Here is a 15449-nt window from a genome sequence, read left to right on the forward strand (position 1 = left end):
GTGGCATTTAGAGCAGTGACAATTTTCTTGTTCTTAGGTTTGGATAGGTTATCTCAAGGTCTGCTTCCCACCTTAGGTGCAGATCTCCCATCATTTTATATGGCCACTGAATATCATTATTGGGCTCTTTTATGTCTCAATAGTCTCCCAAAAGTTTGACAGAAAATTATTTAAGTCTGACATGTCTTCATCCTGCTGCCTATCACATTCCCTTTTTGGGATGAAATGTGGGAATTCCTCAAAAGATTTAGAAACCACGAAAAGGCAAAAAAAGGGAGGATTATGTACGATATAAATGATGAAATCACATTTAAGATGGTGTCCATCACTTATATCAGTTTATAAACGTCATAAAAATACTGTTATCAGGGCTGGAGAGGTGGCTCTATGATGAAGAGCATTGGCTGCTCTTCCAGAGGTCCCAAGTTCAGTTCCCAGTAGCCACCTGGTACCTGATGCCCTCTTCTGGCATGCAAATGTGCATGCAGACAGAAACATATATAAAGTAGAAACAAAAAAAATGTATTTAAAATACTGTTATCATAATACCCCTAATAATTGAATGAAGCAGAGCCCAGGATCATAATAACTATAAGGAGAATGGAGAAATGATTGTTTTCATGTGGGAGCGATTCACCCTGAATTCATTCTGAGAGAAGAAAAAATTCAAACTATTTTTTTTTTGAGGCATGATTTCATGCACTGTGGGATGGTCTGAAACTTTTTATGCAGGTAAGGATAACTTCAGACTTTTGATCATCCTGCCTCTACTTTCTTAGTGCTGAGCCTGAGGTATGTGTCTCCACATGGTGCAGTTTCATGTGCTTTTCAGAGTTGAAGCAAGAGCTTTATATATGCCTAGGAAGACTCCACAAACTGAGCTGTATCCCAACCTGGTGTTTTGATGATGATACCATCCAGGTTGTTCATATACTGGAAAACATTTTAAAACAAAATAAGAGACATAGGTAGGATGTAACAGACCAAAAGACAGACACAGAAAGCCAGTCAAACTTTCTTTCATTAGCTTAATAAAAATTATATACTTATTAAAAACAATCTATTTGGTAAATTGCGTAGTACAGCGGTAGGACTTGAATTATTCTGTCTTGTCTAAGGAACAAGCTCTCAGAGATATGAAAGGAGAAACCCAACTTTTACACAAAATCCAAACATAGAGCTGAGCTGTGGAAACACAATGTAAAGCGAGAATCAGTTTATTGGCAGATCAGATACGAATTGTATCGCGTCTTGGAAACTGCTGTAAAGAAGTTATTAATTTTCTTTTTTCTAAGGCTTTAAGAAATCCCAGAAGTGCTAGAAAATTATACCTTTTGTGAGAGAGAGTTGATGTAGTCAGATGACCAGTATGATGGGGCCCAGAGATTGAGATGAGGGTCGTGTCGTGAGTGTGGTTATGTGCGATCTTAGCATTTTATGTCTGTAGTCTTCTCAGGAGATTTTTTATGGAGAATTTAAAGTTCCCCTTTGAATCATAGATATTGGTTCTTTAAGAGGGAATAAATCTCAAGCATCTTTCCCACAAGCCTACAAGTGATCAGAATGAATTCTAAAGAATATTTGGGGAAAGAAAAGACAAATTTCTCTTCCAGTAATATCCACTGACTCCATCTTTTCCTAGCTTTCCTATCCCAGACACGCTGTGCTCTGGAGTTCTGTGTATCAGGACCTCTCATCTAGTGTTAACCATGCTGATCTCCAGATAGCATTTTTATATCATTTTAATAAATGAAAATACCTATGTCTTCAGCACTACCTGGGACCCACTTCACAGGTTAATCATTATCTGGACTATGATTATATTTCTGTCTTAAAATTATTATTATTGGTGTTATTCTTATTTGATAAATATTAATGAAAATTGAAACTGAGCAGACTTTTCATGGGTATGCTATTTCTAAGTCAATAATCCCGAACTGAGGTCTTGTTTGGCTCATTTCACTCAGGATAGTTTTCTATAACCATTACCCAGGTCCACGTGAGCATAATTACAGAGTACTTTAGCTCCAGTTGTAGGAGGGCCAATGCATGGAGATCAAATGGAGAATTCTGGGCTTTGAACCAAACAAGGATGACCTATACTGCAGTTTCAAAGGTCATCTGTGTATGTGCATATCTTGTGTCAAAAGCTCAACGAATGGTATAAACCACTTTAGGAAAACAGTTAACATCATAATGATCACTTGACATAGCATTTAGTATTGTGGATGCATCATATCAAATCAGCAGTAAACAGCAATCAAATGACAGAGGCCTTAGTAGATTTCTATTAAAATATTTTGCAAGGGTGCTATGCCTGCAATGTCGTCACTATTTCCACATTCCAAGATCTGTTAGTCAGAGTCGTGTTCTAGAACAAGGCAGGGAGAATAAGTGAAGTAAACCACTCTGAATCTGTCTGGTCTTAATGCTATAGATGACAGGGTTCATAAAAGGGGGAAAAAGGAAGTAGATGTAGCTCATTGTGATGTGGACCACATGAGGCACATGCTTCCCAAACCTGTGAATAAAGGTCAGACCAACCACAGTGACATAGAAGACCAGGATGCAGCAGATATGGGAGACACATGTGTTGAGGGCCTTGGCCCGCTCGTCTGTAGAGGCAATGCCCATGACAGTCTTGAGAATTAAAACGTAGGAGAAGAAGATGATCAGGAAATCTAGCAGGACCATTGCAAATACAACCACAACTGGATAGAGACGATTGAATGTGATGTCAGCACAGGCTAGCTTAATGACATCTTGGTGTAGACAGAACGCATGAGAGAGTACATGGGATCGACAGTAGGGAAACCAATGCAGGCGAATGATTATTGGCATGATTGATAGACTAGCCCTAATAAATACACCCACTCCAATCTGTATTACCCTAGTGTCAGTAAGGATGGTGGTGTATCTTAATGGGTTTCGAATGGCAATGAAACGGTCATAGGCCATGGCAAGCAAGACCCCTGACTCCACAATAGAGAGAGTGTGGATAAAGTAGGCCTGAGAGAAGCAGGCTGCATGGCCAATCTCCCTGTGGTTTAACCACAGTACACCCAGCACTGTGGGCATGGTGGTCAATGTTACTCCAAGATCTGTAGCTGCCAGCATGCCTAAGAAATAGTACATGGGCTCATGGAGGTTGTGGTCATCCTTAATGAGAAAAAGAAGGGTGCCATTGCCAAGCAGTATGGAGATATAGGCCATCAGCAGTGGGAGAGAGATCAGGTGATGGGCCTTCTCCAGACCTGGAAAGCCTGTGAGCAGGAATGAGGAGGAGGAGGTGTTGAGCCACATTGTGGGCATTGCAGAGGAAAAGTGTCCAAATAAATCCAGTTCTTTAGGGCTTGCCCCTTGAGGATGCTACATGCTGTGTGGATGTTTAAGGGTCCTTCTTTCCAACAGCAACGGTAATTCATTCATTCCTGGGAGCTTTCTAGATATAGGGAAAAAGGATATATCAAGAGCAACTCTACTTTATTCAGAGCTCACCATATGTAAGATTTTTGGGTGTGCATTAGAGATAAGCTACTTAGATGAAATCTTGGTAAATCCTGTATTCCACATAAAACAAAGAAAGAAATCACTACAGTTGAGTTAGTTGAGTAGTGCTTTAAAAGTATTGATACTTACAGGGCTTTTGCCATGGTACTCCTCATCCTGAATGCTGGTATTTAGAATAGATCCAAAGATTTCCCAGAGTAAATGTAGAGTAGAATGTCAGAAAGCATCTAAGTGTTGTTTGAAGACCAGGTGTGGATATCTGATTGCACAATAATATAAAAAATGCTAAATAAGCAAAATAAAATGCTTAATTTTAGGGATTTGTCTTTAATTAATTGACACATGATAAATGTCTAGAGATGTTTGGAAGGTTGAAAAATGATATAAAACTGACTTGTACATGTGTCTCTCCAAAATAAATGAGCTTCCATGTTATTGACTGGTGTAATACTTTAGTTTTTCATGATTTATTTTAAAAATTTCAGAGTTTTATAATATACATATAAAAATAAACAATAAAAATTCAGAGTTTTGTAATATACATATAAAAATAAACAATAAAAGTAAGTCTAATATAGTCACTTGAAGGCACTATTCGGTAAAAACTCTAGAAAGATGACTCTTACATGTCAGATATTTGGAGAAGCAAATTAGAAATTAATTGTCAGATATTCAGAGAAAATGATTAGAAATTGATATTTAGAGTTGGTCACATGGATTGTACTTTAATAACTAAAGAGTCTGATGGGATTCAAATCAATTGAGAAGGCTTCATGATTCAGAGCTCTAAGGTAGCATTGGAAGCAGGCAGTCATCTTCTGGCACCAGCCAGAGAGAATGTGGCCACCTTCTCTTGCATGGCATGGGTACTGTGCATCTCACTTGCTGCACAAACCATATCTTAGTGCGCTTTTAGACATCACTCATGTAACTCACGTTCGTAACGCCAAGATCACCGAGCTGCACTCTTCACAGCTTTATTGCTGATCTACGACTGCTGTTTCTTAACAGTAGTGAACTTGGGGAGCCACTCGAGTCTTTGGGTTGTCATTTATAAAGCGTGCTAATAATTTTTGTCTTCATCATGCTTTTGACACTATGCACAAAAAAGACAGAACTGGTAAAGAGAATGCTTTAAATTTTTGTTATTACAAAAATTACAGAAAACACATCTGTTGCATTTATCCTAAGATTTGTCAAGTGATCCTATTTTCTTATGAACTGATGGGGAAAATAAGACAACTAGGGAAGGTTTGAATTTAAGAAAAAAATGCTACACTTTACTTCATTTGAGCAGAAGATAATGTGCCCAGCTGGCACAGTGAATTGGAAAGGGGTGGGTGGGAAATTCCGACGTCGCTGAACATAACATCAATCCTGTGAGGTTCAGGCTGGGAGAACAGGGGAGACAGGGCCTTCCATACTTAGAGACACAAGCATCCACTTCCTGCGAAGGAAAGACTCAGAAGTACATGGCTTATGGATGACTAAAGATGCAAGACTGGTGAAGAAAACTTCTATGTACTTGATTCCAGAATAACGTGATTGGATATACGTGCACCTACACATGTACAGAAGTTATTAGTTATTGGATCTATTATCTACACAGTTATAGGGCTTTTGCATTGAAATATTTACATTATTTTGAAAACTCCAAGTTTTTCATAATTGAGTATAATACAATAGAACTTCTTACTACACAAGCATCCAATAGAAGAACAAACAAGGGAAAATAAAAAAGAAATAAGAGACAGGATGGAGAAGGGAAGATAATGCAAAGACATAAATGCAGGGAATGAAGAATTCTAGTGTTTACCTCTTTCATTATACCCTCACTTCATTATGTAGGAGACATACACAGGTCTGTGTCTATCACATAACAGGTTCATACAGGTAATGAAGGGAGGAGACTTACTAATCAAATATCAGAGTCCTTTTTATTCACATGGATCATGCAGGCTCGAGACATAGGTGGGATCTTTCACAGTACAAGCCAGCTTGGGGCCTTTCTCAGTCAACTCAAGCACTGAGCTCTTCTGCTCAATTCCCTCAGAGCTGTCTCTGTGGTACATGGGCTTATCTGTGAGATCTCGGCGGGGTGGAGGAGTTGTGAATAAGTCCAAGATTTTTCCTCATGCTCCAGTTACTCACCCTTTTCCAAGGTCTCTGCTTCAGAGTGGGATTGTTTTGTTGATGAGAAGCTTCAAACTCTTCCATGTAAATGAGGAGTCCTCACAGAGCCCTAGAGACATCTCAGGCATGGACGAATGTTTCGCATGCACTTCAACCTCCCTTTAGTCTGCTTGCCTCCCTTTGGTCCTGGAGCTCTTTCCTCTGTCACAAGCACTTCGTCCTTTCCACCATAGGAAATCTCTAAATATTTTATAAATAACCTAGTACCCAGAATACAGCTTGTGTCCTGCTGAAGAATCCTTGATGAATTAGCTTCCCTATACATGCAAACTGTTTCCACCATCATCTTACATCTCTGGCTTTAAGCATTTTATCAGATCACTGAACCACATAGACTGACTGGTACATTCTTTCTAGAAACATTGTCATTCCCAGTGTAAAGGTATTGGGATATTTTTAGAATGCTACTATTTCTCATAGATCCTTGGCAGGTACTACTATTGTTTTTCTCGAACAGAGAAGCAATTTTCCCCATGCCCTGGTGTTTGCAGTAAGACCTCAGAGAGAAAGTTTCTTACGTACCCTCACTGACCTGAGATTTTGACCTTGTCCATTCTTTGGTGACATTGTCAGAACTTCAGATATTTAGCTTTGAGAAACATTTGGTCACAACTTGTGAGTTTCTATTTATTTCAGAGACCACACAAAAGCCTGTCTGGCAGGGATATTTATTTTAGAAACACCTCCTCAGGGACCATTTGTAATTTGACTGCTCACTGCCTCTCCTTCACTGCCCTCCCACCTTTCCCATCTAGCTCCTTCCTCCTGTCTCTTCCTCCCTTGTGTAGATGCTGGACTTTGGAGGTGTGATAACTTATTAGCAGTCTCTCACATTTCTCTCTGTGTTCTAGTGTTGATTTGCTTCCTATTGATAGGTGGATGACTTATTTCTGTTACGATGCAGAAATACAAACAGAACAGTTAGGAATCTAGACTGTGATAAAGCTTTTGGAAAATCTATTTCCTTTTGTCTTTAAGAAATCCAAATCCTTCCCTCTGAAATGGGAAATACATTCATATTAGAGGAGAATAAAAGATCAATTTTGCTGAAATAAGAGTCACCTTGTTATAATACCCTACAGAGATATTTTTTACTATTGTTATGGTACCAAACTTACACATTCACAGATGACCAAGCCGTCTGACACATTGCATTCCTGTCATAGGCTGATTTCTTTAGAAGTATATGCAAATGAGACAGTTTGAGCCAAATAGTGTTTATTAAAGAAATAGGTATATTAAAGTACAAAAGTTGTGGAATCTTTAGAAGAAGAAATGTAACTGAGATATAGGCTGCCAAAGCCTTGGAGGTACATATAAGTATTACCCAATCAGACATATTACAATGTAGACTGAGTTTTCTCTCCTGCCTGGTTCCTGCAGTTGTTAAGTCCCAAAGAAATCACACAGAGGTCTACATTAGTTGTAAACTGATTGGCCCATTAGCTTAGGCTTCTTATTAACTCTTATAACTTACATTATCCCATTATTCTAGTATATGTTAGCCACATGGCTCGGTATTCTTTTTAGTGAGGCAGTCACGTCTTGTGACTGGGCCAGGACTCCTGAGAAATGGGCTTCCTTCTTCTCAGAATTTTCCTGTTCAAATTTACCCACCTCTACTTTTTGTCTGGTTGTCCCACCTATACTTCCTGCCTGGCTACTGACCAATCAGCATTTGTTTAAAATATAATTAACAAAATACAGACCATTCTCCCACACCACTACAACACTCTGGGTTTAAATGGCCAGACCTTTAAAAATCCTCCTCACCCAATTAGAAAATGTGAGTTCCTAGACCCAGGAGGTCATAATACTGAGAACAGTATCCAATGTGAGAGAAGAGTTGGAAGCTAGATATTGGCCGTAGTCTAAGGATGGAAAGAATGACTTTGATTAAAGAAAAATCTAGCCAGAACATTCTGATATTAGCAGCAGCAGTATGTTCATATCCTGTGTAGCTGAACATCCCGGAACATGGCAGAATCCCAGCACTTATTAACTGGTGAAGTAGGATCATGACTTTAGGACCAGTTTGGGATAGATAGCAAATTATTGGCCAATGTAGAATGGATTTCATAGAGAGACTCTTTCTCAAAATAACAAGAAAAATGGAATTGAAGGCCATTTTCAAAGACTTTTCATACACACACCCTTATCTAAGTTTAGCTACCGCGTTTCACAGATCAACTGACAACTGAACTTTACTATTCTATAATACATGCAAAGATCACTGTTTTCCTCCAAATTCCTGGGATTCACAGGAATGTATGCTTATAGAGCTGTACCATAGATCCCGTATTAAACAAATGATCAAAATTTAATGTTGTTCTTAATTTCACTTTTATTGAGCTTGTTCTTAACAATATCATACAGTTATAATATGAATTCTGATTATGATAACACACTTCCAATCTGCCTCCCGTCTGCATTGCTCGCCAACTCAAGGGGCTTCTATCTCAATGAAATTCTTAGACCAGAGGATTGGGGCATGCAGAGATATTCCTTCTTAGATCAAGGTTAAGATATTACCCCTTGCCCTTCCTACCACCAAGAAAGAAGCACAAAATTCAGTGAGCCTATTAGGATTCTGGAAACAGCACATTCCTCGCTTGGATGTGTTACTCTGGCCCATAGACCAAGCAATTCGGAAAGCTACTAGCTTTAATTAGGGCCAGAAACAGAAGTTTTTTTAACAGGCCCATGCTCCTATGCAGGTAGTTATACTGCTTGGACCACATATCCAGTAGACTCAATGGCACTTGAGATATCAGTGGCAGATAGGGATGCTCTTCTGAGTCTTTGGCAGACATCCATAGTTGAATCACAAAAGAGACCTTTGTGATTTTGGAACAAGGGAACACAATCACTGTAGATAACGATTTTACCTTTGAGAGATAGCTGTTGTCCTGCTATTAGGCCTTAGTGCACACTGAATTTTGGCATTGGGCTACCAAGTGACCATGCTACCTGACCTGTTCATCATGAGCTGTATGTCATCTAATCCACCAAATCATAAAATAGAAAATGCAGAGTATAAATACATTATCAAATGGAAGTGTTACATCCATGATTGTTCCCAAGCAAGTTCTTGTTCTGTGGACAGTCAGTCTCTTTCTGCTGTCATCCCTATTATTGCCCAAATGGCTCATGAACAAAATGGCCACGGTGGCAGAAATAGGGATTATGCATGGCTTCGGTAACATGAACTCAACAAAGCTGACCAGGCTTCAGCTGCCACTGAGTGCCATATCTGCCAACAGCAGAGACCAACACAGAGCTCAGGTATAGCACTGTTCCCTGGGTGACCAGTCATTGACCTAGTAGCATGCTGACTACATTGTACTGCTTCCTCCATGGAGAGGACAATGCTTTGTCCTTTCTGGAGCAGATGGTTACTCTGGTTATGAATTTGCATTTCCTGCACACAGTGCTTCTGACAAAATCATCATACATTGACTTATAGAGTGCCTTGTCCACCATCATGGTTTCCCACACAGTATTGCTTCTGACTAGGAACTCACTTCATAGTCAGGGAAGTGTTGCAGTGAGCCCACAATCATAGAATTCACTGGCCTTACCATTTCCCATCATCCTGAAGCAGCTGGCTTGACAGAAAGATAGAATGGCTTTTTGAAGACGCAGTTACAGCTCCAATTAGTGGCAGCAGCCTGGTGGGCTGGGGCAAGGTTCTCCAGGAGGCAGTATATGCTTTGAATCAGTATCCAATACATGGTATAGTTTCTCTTTTAGCCAGGATTCATGGTCCAAGAATCAAGGAAAGAAACCAAAGGGATAGGTCCATTCACTATTATCTTACCGAATGACTAAGAAAATTTTTGCCTCCTATTCTAGCAATCTTAAGTTCTGATGGTCTAGAAGTTTTGGTTCCAGAATAGGAAACACTCCTGCCAATGTATACAACAAACATGCTATTGAATTTGAATCTCAGACTTCCCCCTGACCACTTCAGGTTCTTGATGTCCTCAGGCCTACAGACAAAGAAAGGCACAACAGTGCTAGGAGGTTATGGATCCAGAATACCAAGGGGAAATTGGACTGGTTCTCCACAATGGAGGTGAGAAGGATTGCATCTGGAGTGTAGGATAGCCTTTAGGGCAATTGTTATTGCTACCATGTCTTGTGATTAAAGTGAATGGGAAACTATAACAGTCTAATCCACACAGGATGATAAGCGGCACAGACTCATTTGGAATGAAGGCATAGGTCACTCCTCCAGAATAAGTGCCAAGACCTGCTGAAGTGCTTGGAGAGGACTCAGGTAGAACAGAATGGGTAGTAGCTGGGGGTAGTTATACATTCCAATAAAGGCCACGTGACCAGTTGCAGAAACAAAGATTTTAATTGACATGAGTGTTTCTGTCATATTTTGTTAAGAATGTGCTTGTAAATATGCTTGTGTTTTCTTTAACTAGATTTATTTATCATATAGTGTATCATCAATTAAGAGAATACCAATTATTATCACATTTAAGTATGGGATACTAAAAGAATACCTGCCAGGGTACAGTGTCACCTACTCTAAAAATTATAATGCATTTACAGCTGTTCAAAGGATAGTTATATCATGATGGGCATAGTTATGACCTGGTTATTATTTTCATTTGAATATTAATCATAACATAAGGAGATATGAGTGTGTGTCAAGTTAACAAGGGGTAGACACATGATGGCTGTTTTTGGTTGTCAACTTGATTACATCTGTATCTAGCTAAGTTCTAAGCATCTGGGTATGTCTGTGAGTAATTTTTTTTCTTAATTAAACCATTTGAAATGGGAAGGTCCAGCTCTTCAGAGGTGGGAAGACTCACCTTTAATCTGAGCCACATCTTTTGCTGGTAGCTTATATAAAGGACAAGGACGCTTGCTCTCTCATTCCTTCACTGACATTAGAGCCTACTTCTTCGAGGTTCTGATATATGCTGAAGACCAGCTAACACATCCAACCCCATGGACTAAACAGTCACTGCATTATTGAACCTTCCATTGGTATACAGCCATTGCTGTACTAGTCAGACCGTTGCCCAGAAGCCATTCTAATAAATGCATTTATCAGTGTGGATGGGTGGTGTGTGAACACAGCAATAACCTAAAGTGATGGTCAGGATGGAAAGATTGCACTCTCACCACTGAGGTGTAAAAATAGAACACTTTAAAAATCAGCTCAGTGGCATCCACTAATGTACATTCTGAGCACACCCTGCAGACCTTTTTAGCAAAAAGAATATCGATTGTGTGCTTATCAAAATCATACACTGGATGCTTACATCAGCATATCAGTAATGACGCCAAGCCATAAACTGCTCAAATATCTACAGATACTTTGAGGTATCCAGGCTCCCCTCGCTAGAAACTCCACATCTGTCATCTGTACTACAGCATCAATGAACCTTAAAAACACAAGGTTGAACCATGTTGCAAATACTAAAACTAGCAAACTTTTGTGTTTTTCCATTGATCATTACTAGAAAGACAGGTGAAACTTATCCATTCTTCTGCTCTGTAGGCAGATGGCTGGTCTGGGTATGGCATGGGTCAGCAGAGGCCTAGGAGGTGATAGAAAGGCTGCACCGTGTCATATTCCACTTCAGGATAGGGTGCTGTTTACAGATGAGTTCAACCCCTCAATATTTAGCGAAGTACACAGTTATAGCCTGTGAAGATGTTCTCTTACTGTGATTTTCCATTCACCTTCCATCTTTCATCACCCACTTCTAATCTCTCTAAGTCATGGAACTCACGCTTGGCCATCCATGCCACACTGATAACACTTAGTCATAATCTGGCCAAAACAATTTATCCCATGTTTTAATGTATCTTGGTATTTTTACCCTCCCCTTTTACTACATTCAAGATGACTTTAAATTATAATCATATGATTGTAAATATATATGCTAATCCTTATTTTACAGTCTCTGTAATGTCAAAACTCCATACATGATTTAAAAGGTGTGGGGTCAGAATTTGCTTTATCTCATTCTTTCTAATAATACAATTCCTTAATATAGCCAGTATGGATTTATTTGTTTAAATTCATCACATTTTATCTTGTTCTGTATCAGGTGGATTTCTCTTTCTGAATTGAGACAATGTTGTCCATATTTCTAATTTTTCATCATTCAAATTATTCTATTTTTTTCAAGTATTTTTTGATTCCAGAGATATTTTCCATATATTCTTTCTAGCATACTACATAAATGTAGCAATGATACTTCTATGTAAATTTCTAGTAAATTTTTCTACTACATTATGAAGGCAATGTCTTGCTAATAAAAAGAGCACATCCATTGCTCTTAATCTGACCCAAAATGGACAAATATGTAAATATAAACAAATTGATATTAAGAAAAATGTGAGCCACACAACTTTCACAGTTCATTTGGAGTTGGAATATCCAGTGAGTTTCTTGTGGATCAGAATTGATTTTCCCCAAGAGAGCAGGGAAGACAAATGCATTTGGGGTTATAAACAACAGGATCAACAGAGGGCCATGTCCTAAGAACAACTAGTATCCTTTTGGCCATTGGGAAAGGTGGTAGGAAGGACATGTTTGTATTTATGAGATCCTGATCCTGAGGTACTTGGGTGCACCATCTATGTCAGTAGGTTTCTGTGTTTTCTGGTTTCTTCATATACCCTGAGGGATATGTCTGAAACACTGAAGGACATTAATGAGGTGGCCCAGAGAAGAGAAAAGATTTCTGGTTCCCTTGAGCATCTTGAAATAAAAGACTCTGGGGAGGTGATTTCATCATGTGTGTCTTTCTAGCCTTGTTCTGCAACAGTGTCTCAGAAGAACCTGTCTGGACTGGGGAGGAACAGGTACCTACACAACAAGACTATGGGGTTGGTGAGTGCCAGGCGGTAAAGACAAGAGACAACTCCTCTCCTACACCTGTGACATGCAGTCAGAAGAATAGGCAAATTTTCATCCATAGTCGGGCACCGCTCTCTTTGGGTGCCAGATTTTTTATTTCATCAAGAATGTCATGATAGATGTGGAGCTTCTCATGAGGGGATCATGGATGGACTTTAGAAAAATGCAAAATGTTTTTAGAATACATTTAGCATTATCTGTCATGTCCCTTTATTTCCATAAAGGGCTCGTGGCTTTGGGGAGAATTTGAGAAAATATTACAATTTAATTACAAAATCAAAGTAAGAAATGTTTTCTACCAAACGATGTTCTTTTTGTAATTGTGAAATATAAAATTAAATTCAATTTTAAATATAGTAAAAAAAATGCTTTTGCAAACAAAGCAAACATCATTCCACCTAGGGAAAATTAGTATCCATAAAGATATATTGGTCATCTTTGCTTTGTAACCACTGAAACATTTTATATATACACCCGACAGTGCATGATACTATAAAAGACATGGTTTAATACACACCATGCATTTATTGCTGGTTATGAATACTGTGATTGAGGCTGCCATGAAACATTTGCAGGCAGAGAAAAGGAAAGACAATCACTAGAGAAAAGAAGCTGTGCTTTGAGTTGCATAATTTGCACACTATGTGGCCCAATATCAGTGCTGCCCCGTTTCTGCTGACTGGCTTCCCAGGACTGGAAGCAGCTCATCCTTGGATGTCCATCCCCTTCTTTGCCATTTATATCTCTGTAATTCTGGGCAATGGCACACTCCTCTACCTCATCAAGGATGACTTCAACCTTCATGAACCCATGTACTATTTTCTTGCTATGCTGGCAGGCACAGACCTCACAGTTACGCTAACTACAATGCCGACTGTAATGGCAGTCTTATGGGTGAATCAGAGAGAGATAAGACATGGGGCCTGCTTCTTACAGGCCTACATCATTCACTCCCTTTCCATTGTGGAGTCAGGGATCTTGCTTGCCATGTCTTATGACCGCTTTGTTGCCATCTGCACACCTCTGCATTACAACTCCATCCTTACTAATTCCAGGGTTATAAAGATAGGACTTGGGGTAATGCTGAGGGGCTTTTTATCTCTTGTGCCCCCAATCCTGCCTCTCTTTTGGTTCCCATACTGCCGTTCCCATGTTCTTTCTCATGCCTTCTGCCTCCACCAAGATGTCATGAAGCTTGCATGTGCTGACATTACCTTTAACCGCGTGTACCCAGTTGTTTTGGTTGCCTTGACTTTTTTTCTCGATGCACTGATCATTTTCTTTTCCTATGTCCTCATTCTGAAGACTGTTATGGGCATCGCCTCTGGAGAGGACAGAGCAAAGGCTCTCAACACCTGTATCTCCCACATTAGCTGTGTCCTGGTCTTTTACATCACTGTGATCGGTCTGACCTTCATCCACAGGTTTGGAAAGCATGCCCCACATGTGGTGCATATAACCATGAGCTATGTCTACTTTCTCTTTCCTCCGTTTATGAACCCCATCATTTACAGCATCAAGACCAAGCAGATTCAGAAGAGCATCCTCCATCTACTGTCTGTGTAAGATGATGTGAATTACTAAATCAGAACTGAGAGAATTTGGGATATTCACAACTTCCTAAGTATTGAAAGAAATCTTGACTTAATATCCACCTTGCTTCTTTATCAGCATTAAGGAGTAAATTATTACATAAAGGTACAGGTAAGCCTAAGCAATGAATATATATGGCTATTTATTTAGAAAGTATGTATTATATAGATACCAAAATCTATCTATCTATCTATCTATCTATCTATCTATCTATCTATCTATCTATCTATCTATCTGCCTATCCATTCCTTCATCTATCTTGAGAGAAGAATAGAAAAATGGAAAGTAGGGAAGTAAAACATCACTAAATTAGGAGATGAAGGACATAGCTAAATACTCTATGAACAGAAACTATGGGACCTTTCAGATCATGTATCTATTAAGAGATTCCAGAAAAAGACAAATGTTCATTCTGGGTCAGTCACAGAAAGTGACAACTCTTAATATATTTGGTGGCTATATAAATATCAGTTTGACCATGAGGATTGAAATCCAGTGGATTCTACTTTAACTGCTCTATCTCAAGGTAGTATTTTCTTTTGAAATGATTCAATAGCCATTGGTAAACCTTTACCATGCATTGTCCCCAAATTCATTCATTAATTTTTCATTTTATTTGATCATTTTATATCATATTCTGTGAATATGATTGAATAAAATCTATTCTCTATTATTTTTAAACACAAAGAATGAATTTAAGAAAAGCCCCTCTTATTTAATCTAGGAAGTTCTCCACAACGAAGCCCCTCTGGGCCACTGTTTCTCAGAACACTCCATGCTCATCACACAGGCTCTGTATAGTCAGCATCTCTGCCGGATTCCTTACACAGTGCCATGACTTCTCTATGTCTATGCTTTTGGGATGTTTCAATTTTTTCATTTTAATTCTTCCAGTGACTTCTAACTTGTGCTTATTTAAATATTTTATTTCTTCCCTAGAATTTATTAGTCTGTTTTATAAATAATACTATTTAATTACATAGATGGTATAATGCAAACCTTACAGTGAAATATTTCTTAGTCCTCTTTCCCACCTTTGAGATGACAAAGACCATACCTTTACATAGGTTATGACCTAAATATATTATTACTAGTTTTGCTTTGCGAAGTTATCTTTTAGAAAATTAAAAAAATACACAAATTTTAAAGAATTTTTTTTATTGCAAAAAGAAGAAAAAAAACATAAACAAAAAACAAGTTTCCACCTCCTCCCAGCCTCCCATTTCCCTTCCCCTTCTCCCCCTCCTCCCACCCT

The 15449-nt window shown here is 38.9% G+C and overlaps 2 protein-coding genes across 2 annotated transcripts; one reads left to right on the forward strand and one right to left on the reverse strand.

Moving 5' to 3' along the window:
- Positions 1-2358: 2358 nt before the first annotated feature.
- Positions 2359-3312, reverse strand: LOC121458000 (olfactory receptor 51B6). The gene has a single exon (XM_041667112.1). It carries the CDS (start codon positions 3310-3312, stop codon positions 2359-2361), a length of 954 nt encoding a protein of 317 aa, XP_041523046.1.
- Positions 3313-13240: 9928 nt separating this feature from the next.
- On the forward strand, positions 13241-14167 carry LOC121457986 (olfactory receptor 51B2-like). Its single transcript, XM_041667095.1, has one exon. It carries the CDS (start codon positions 13244-13246, stop codon positions 14165-14167), a length of 924 nt encoding a protein of 307 aa, XP_041523029.1. The 5' UTR covers positions 13241-13243.
- The last annotated feature ends 1282 nt before the right edge of the window (positions 14168-15449 follow it).

This window comes from Microtus oregoni, unplaced genomic scaffold, assembly GCF_018167655.1.
Source record: "Microtus oregoni isolate MIOR12 unplaced genomic scaffold, Mior012 000016F_ref0000370, whole genome shotgun sequence".
NCBI classification, from domain to species: Eukaryota; Metazoa; Chordata; class Mammalia; order Rodentia; family Cricetidae; genus Microtus; species Microtus oregoni.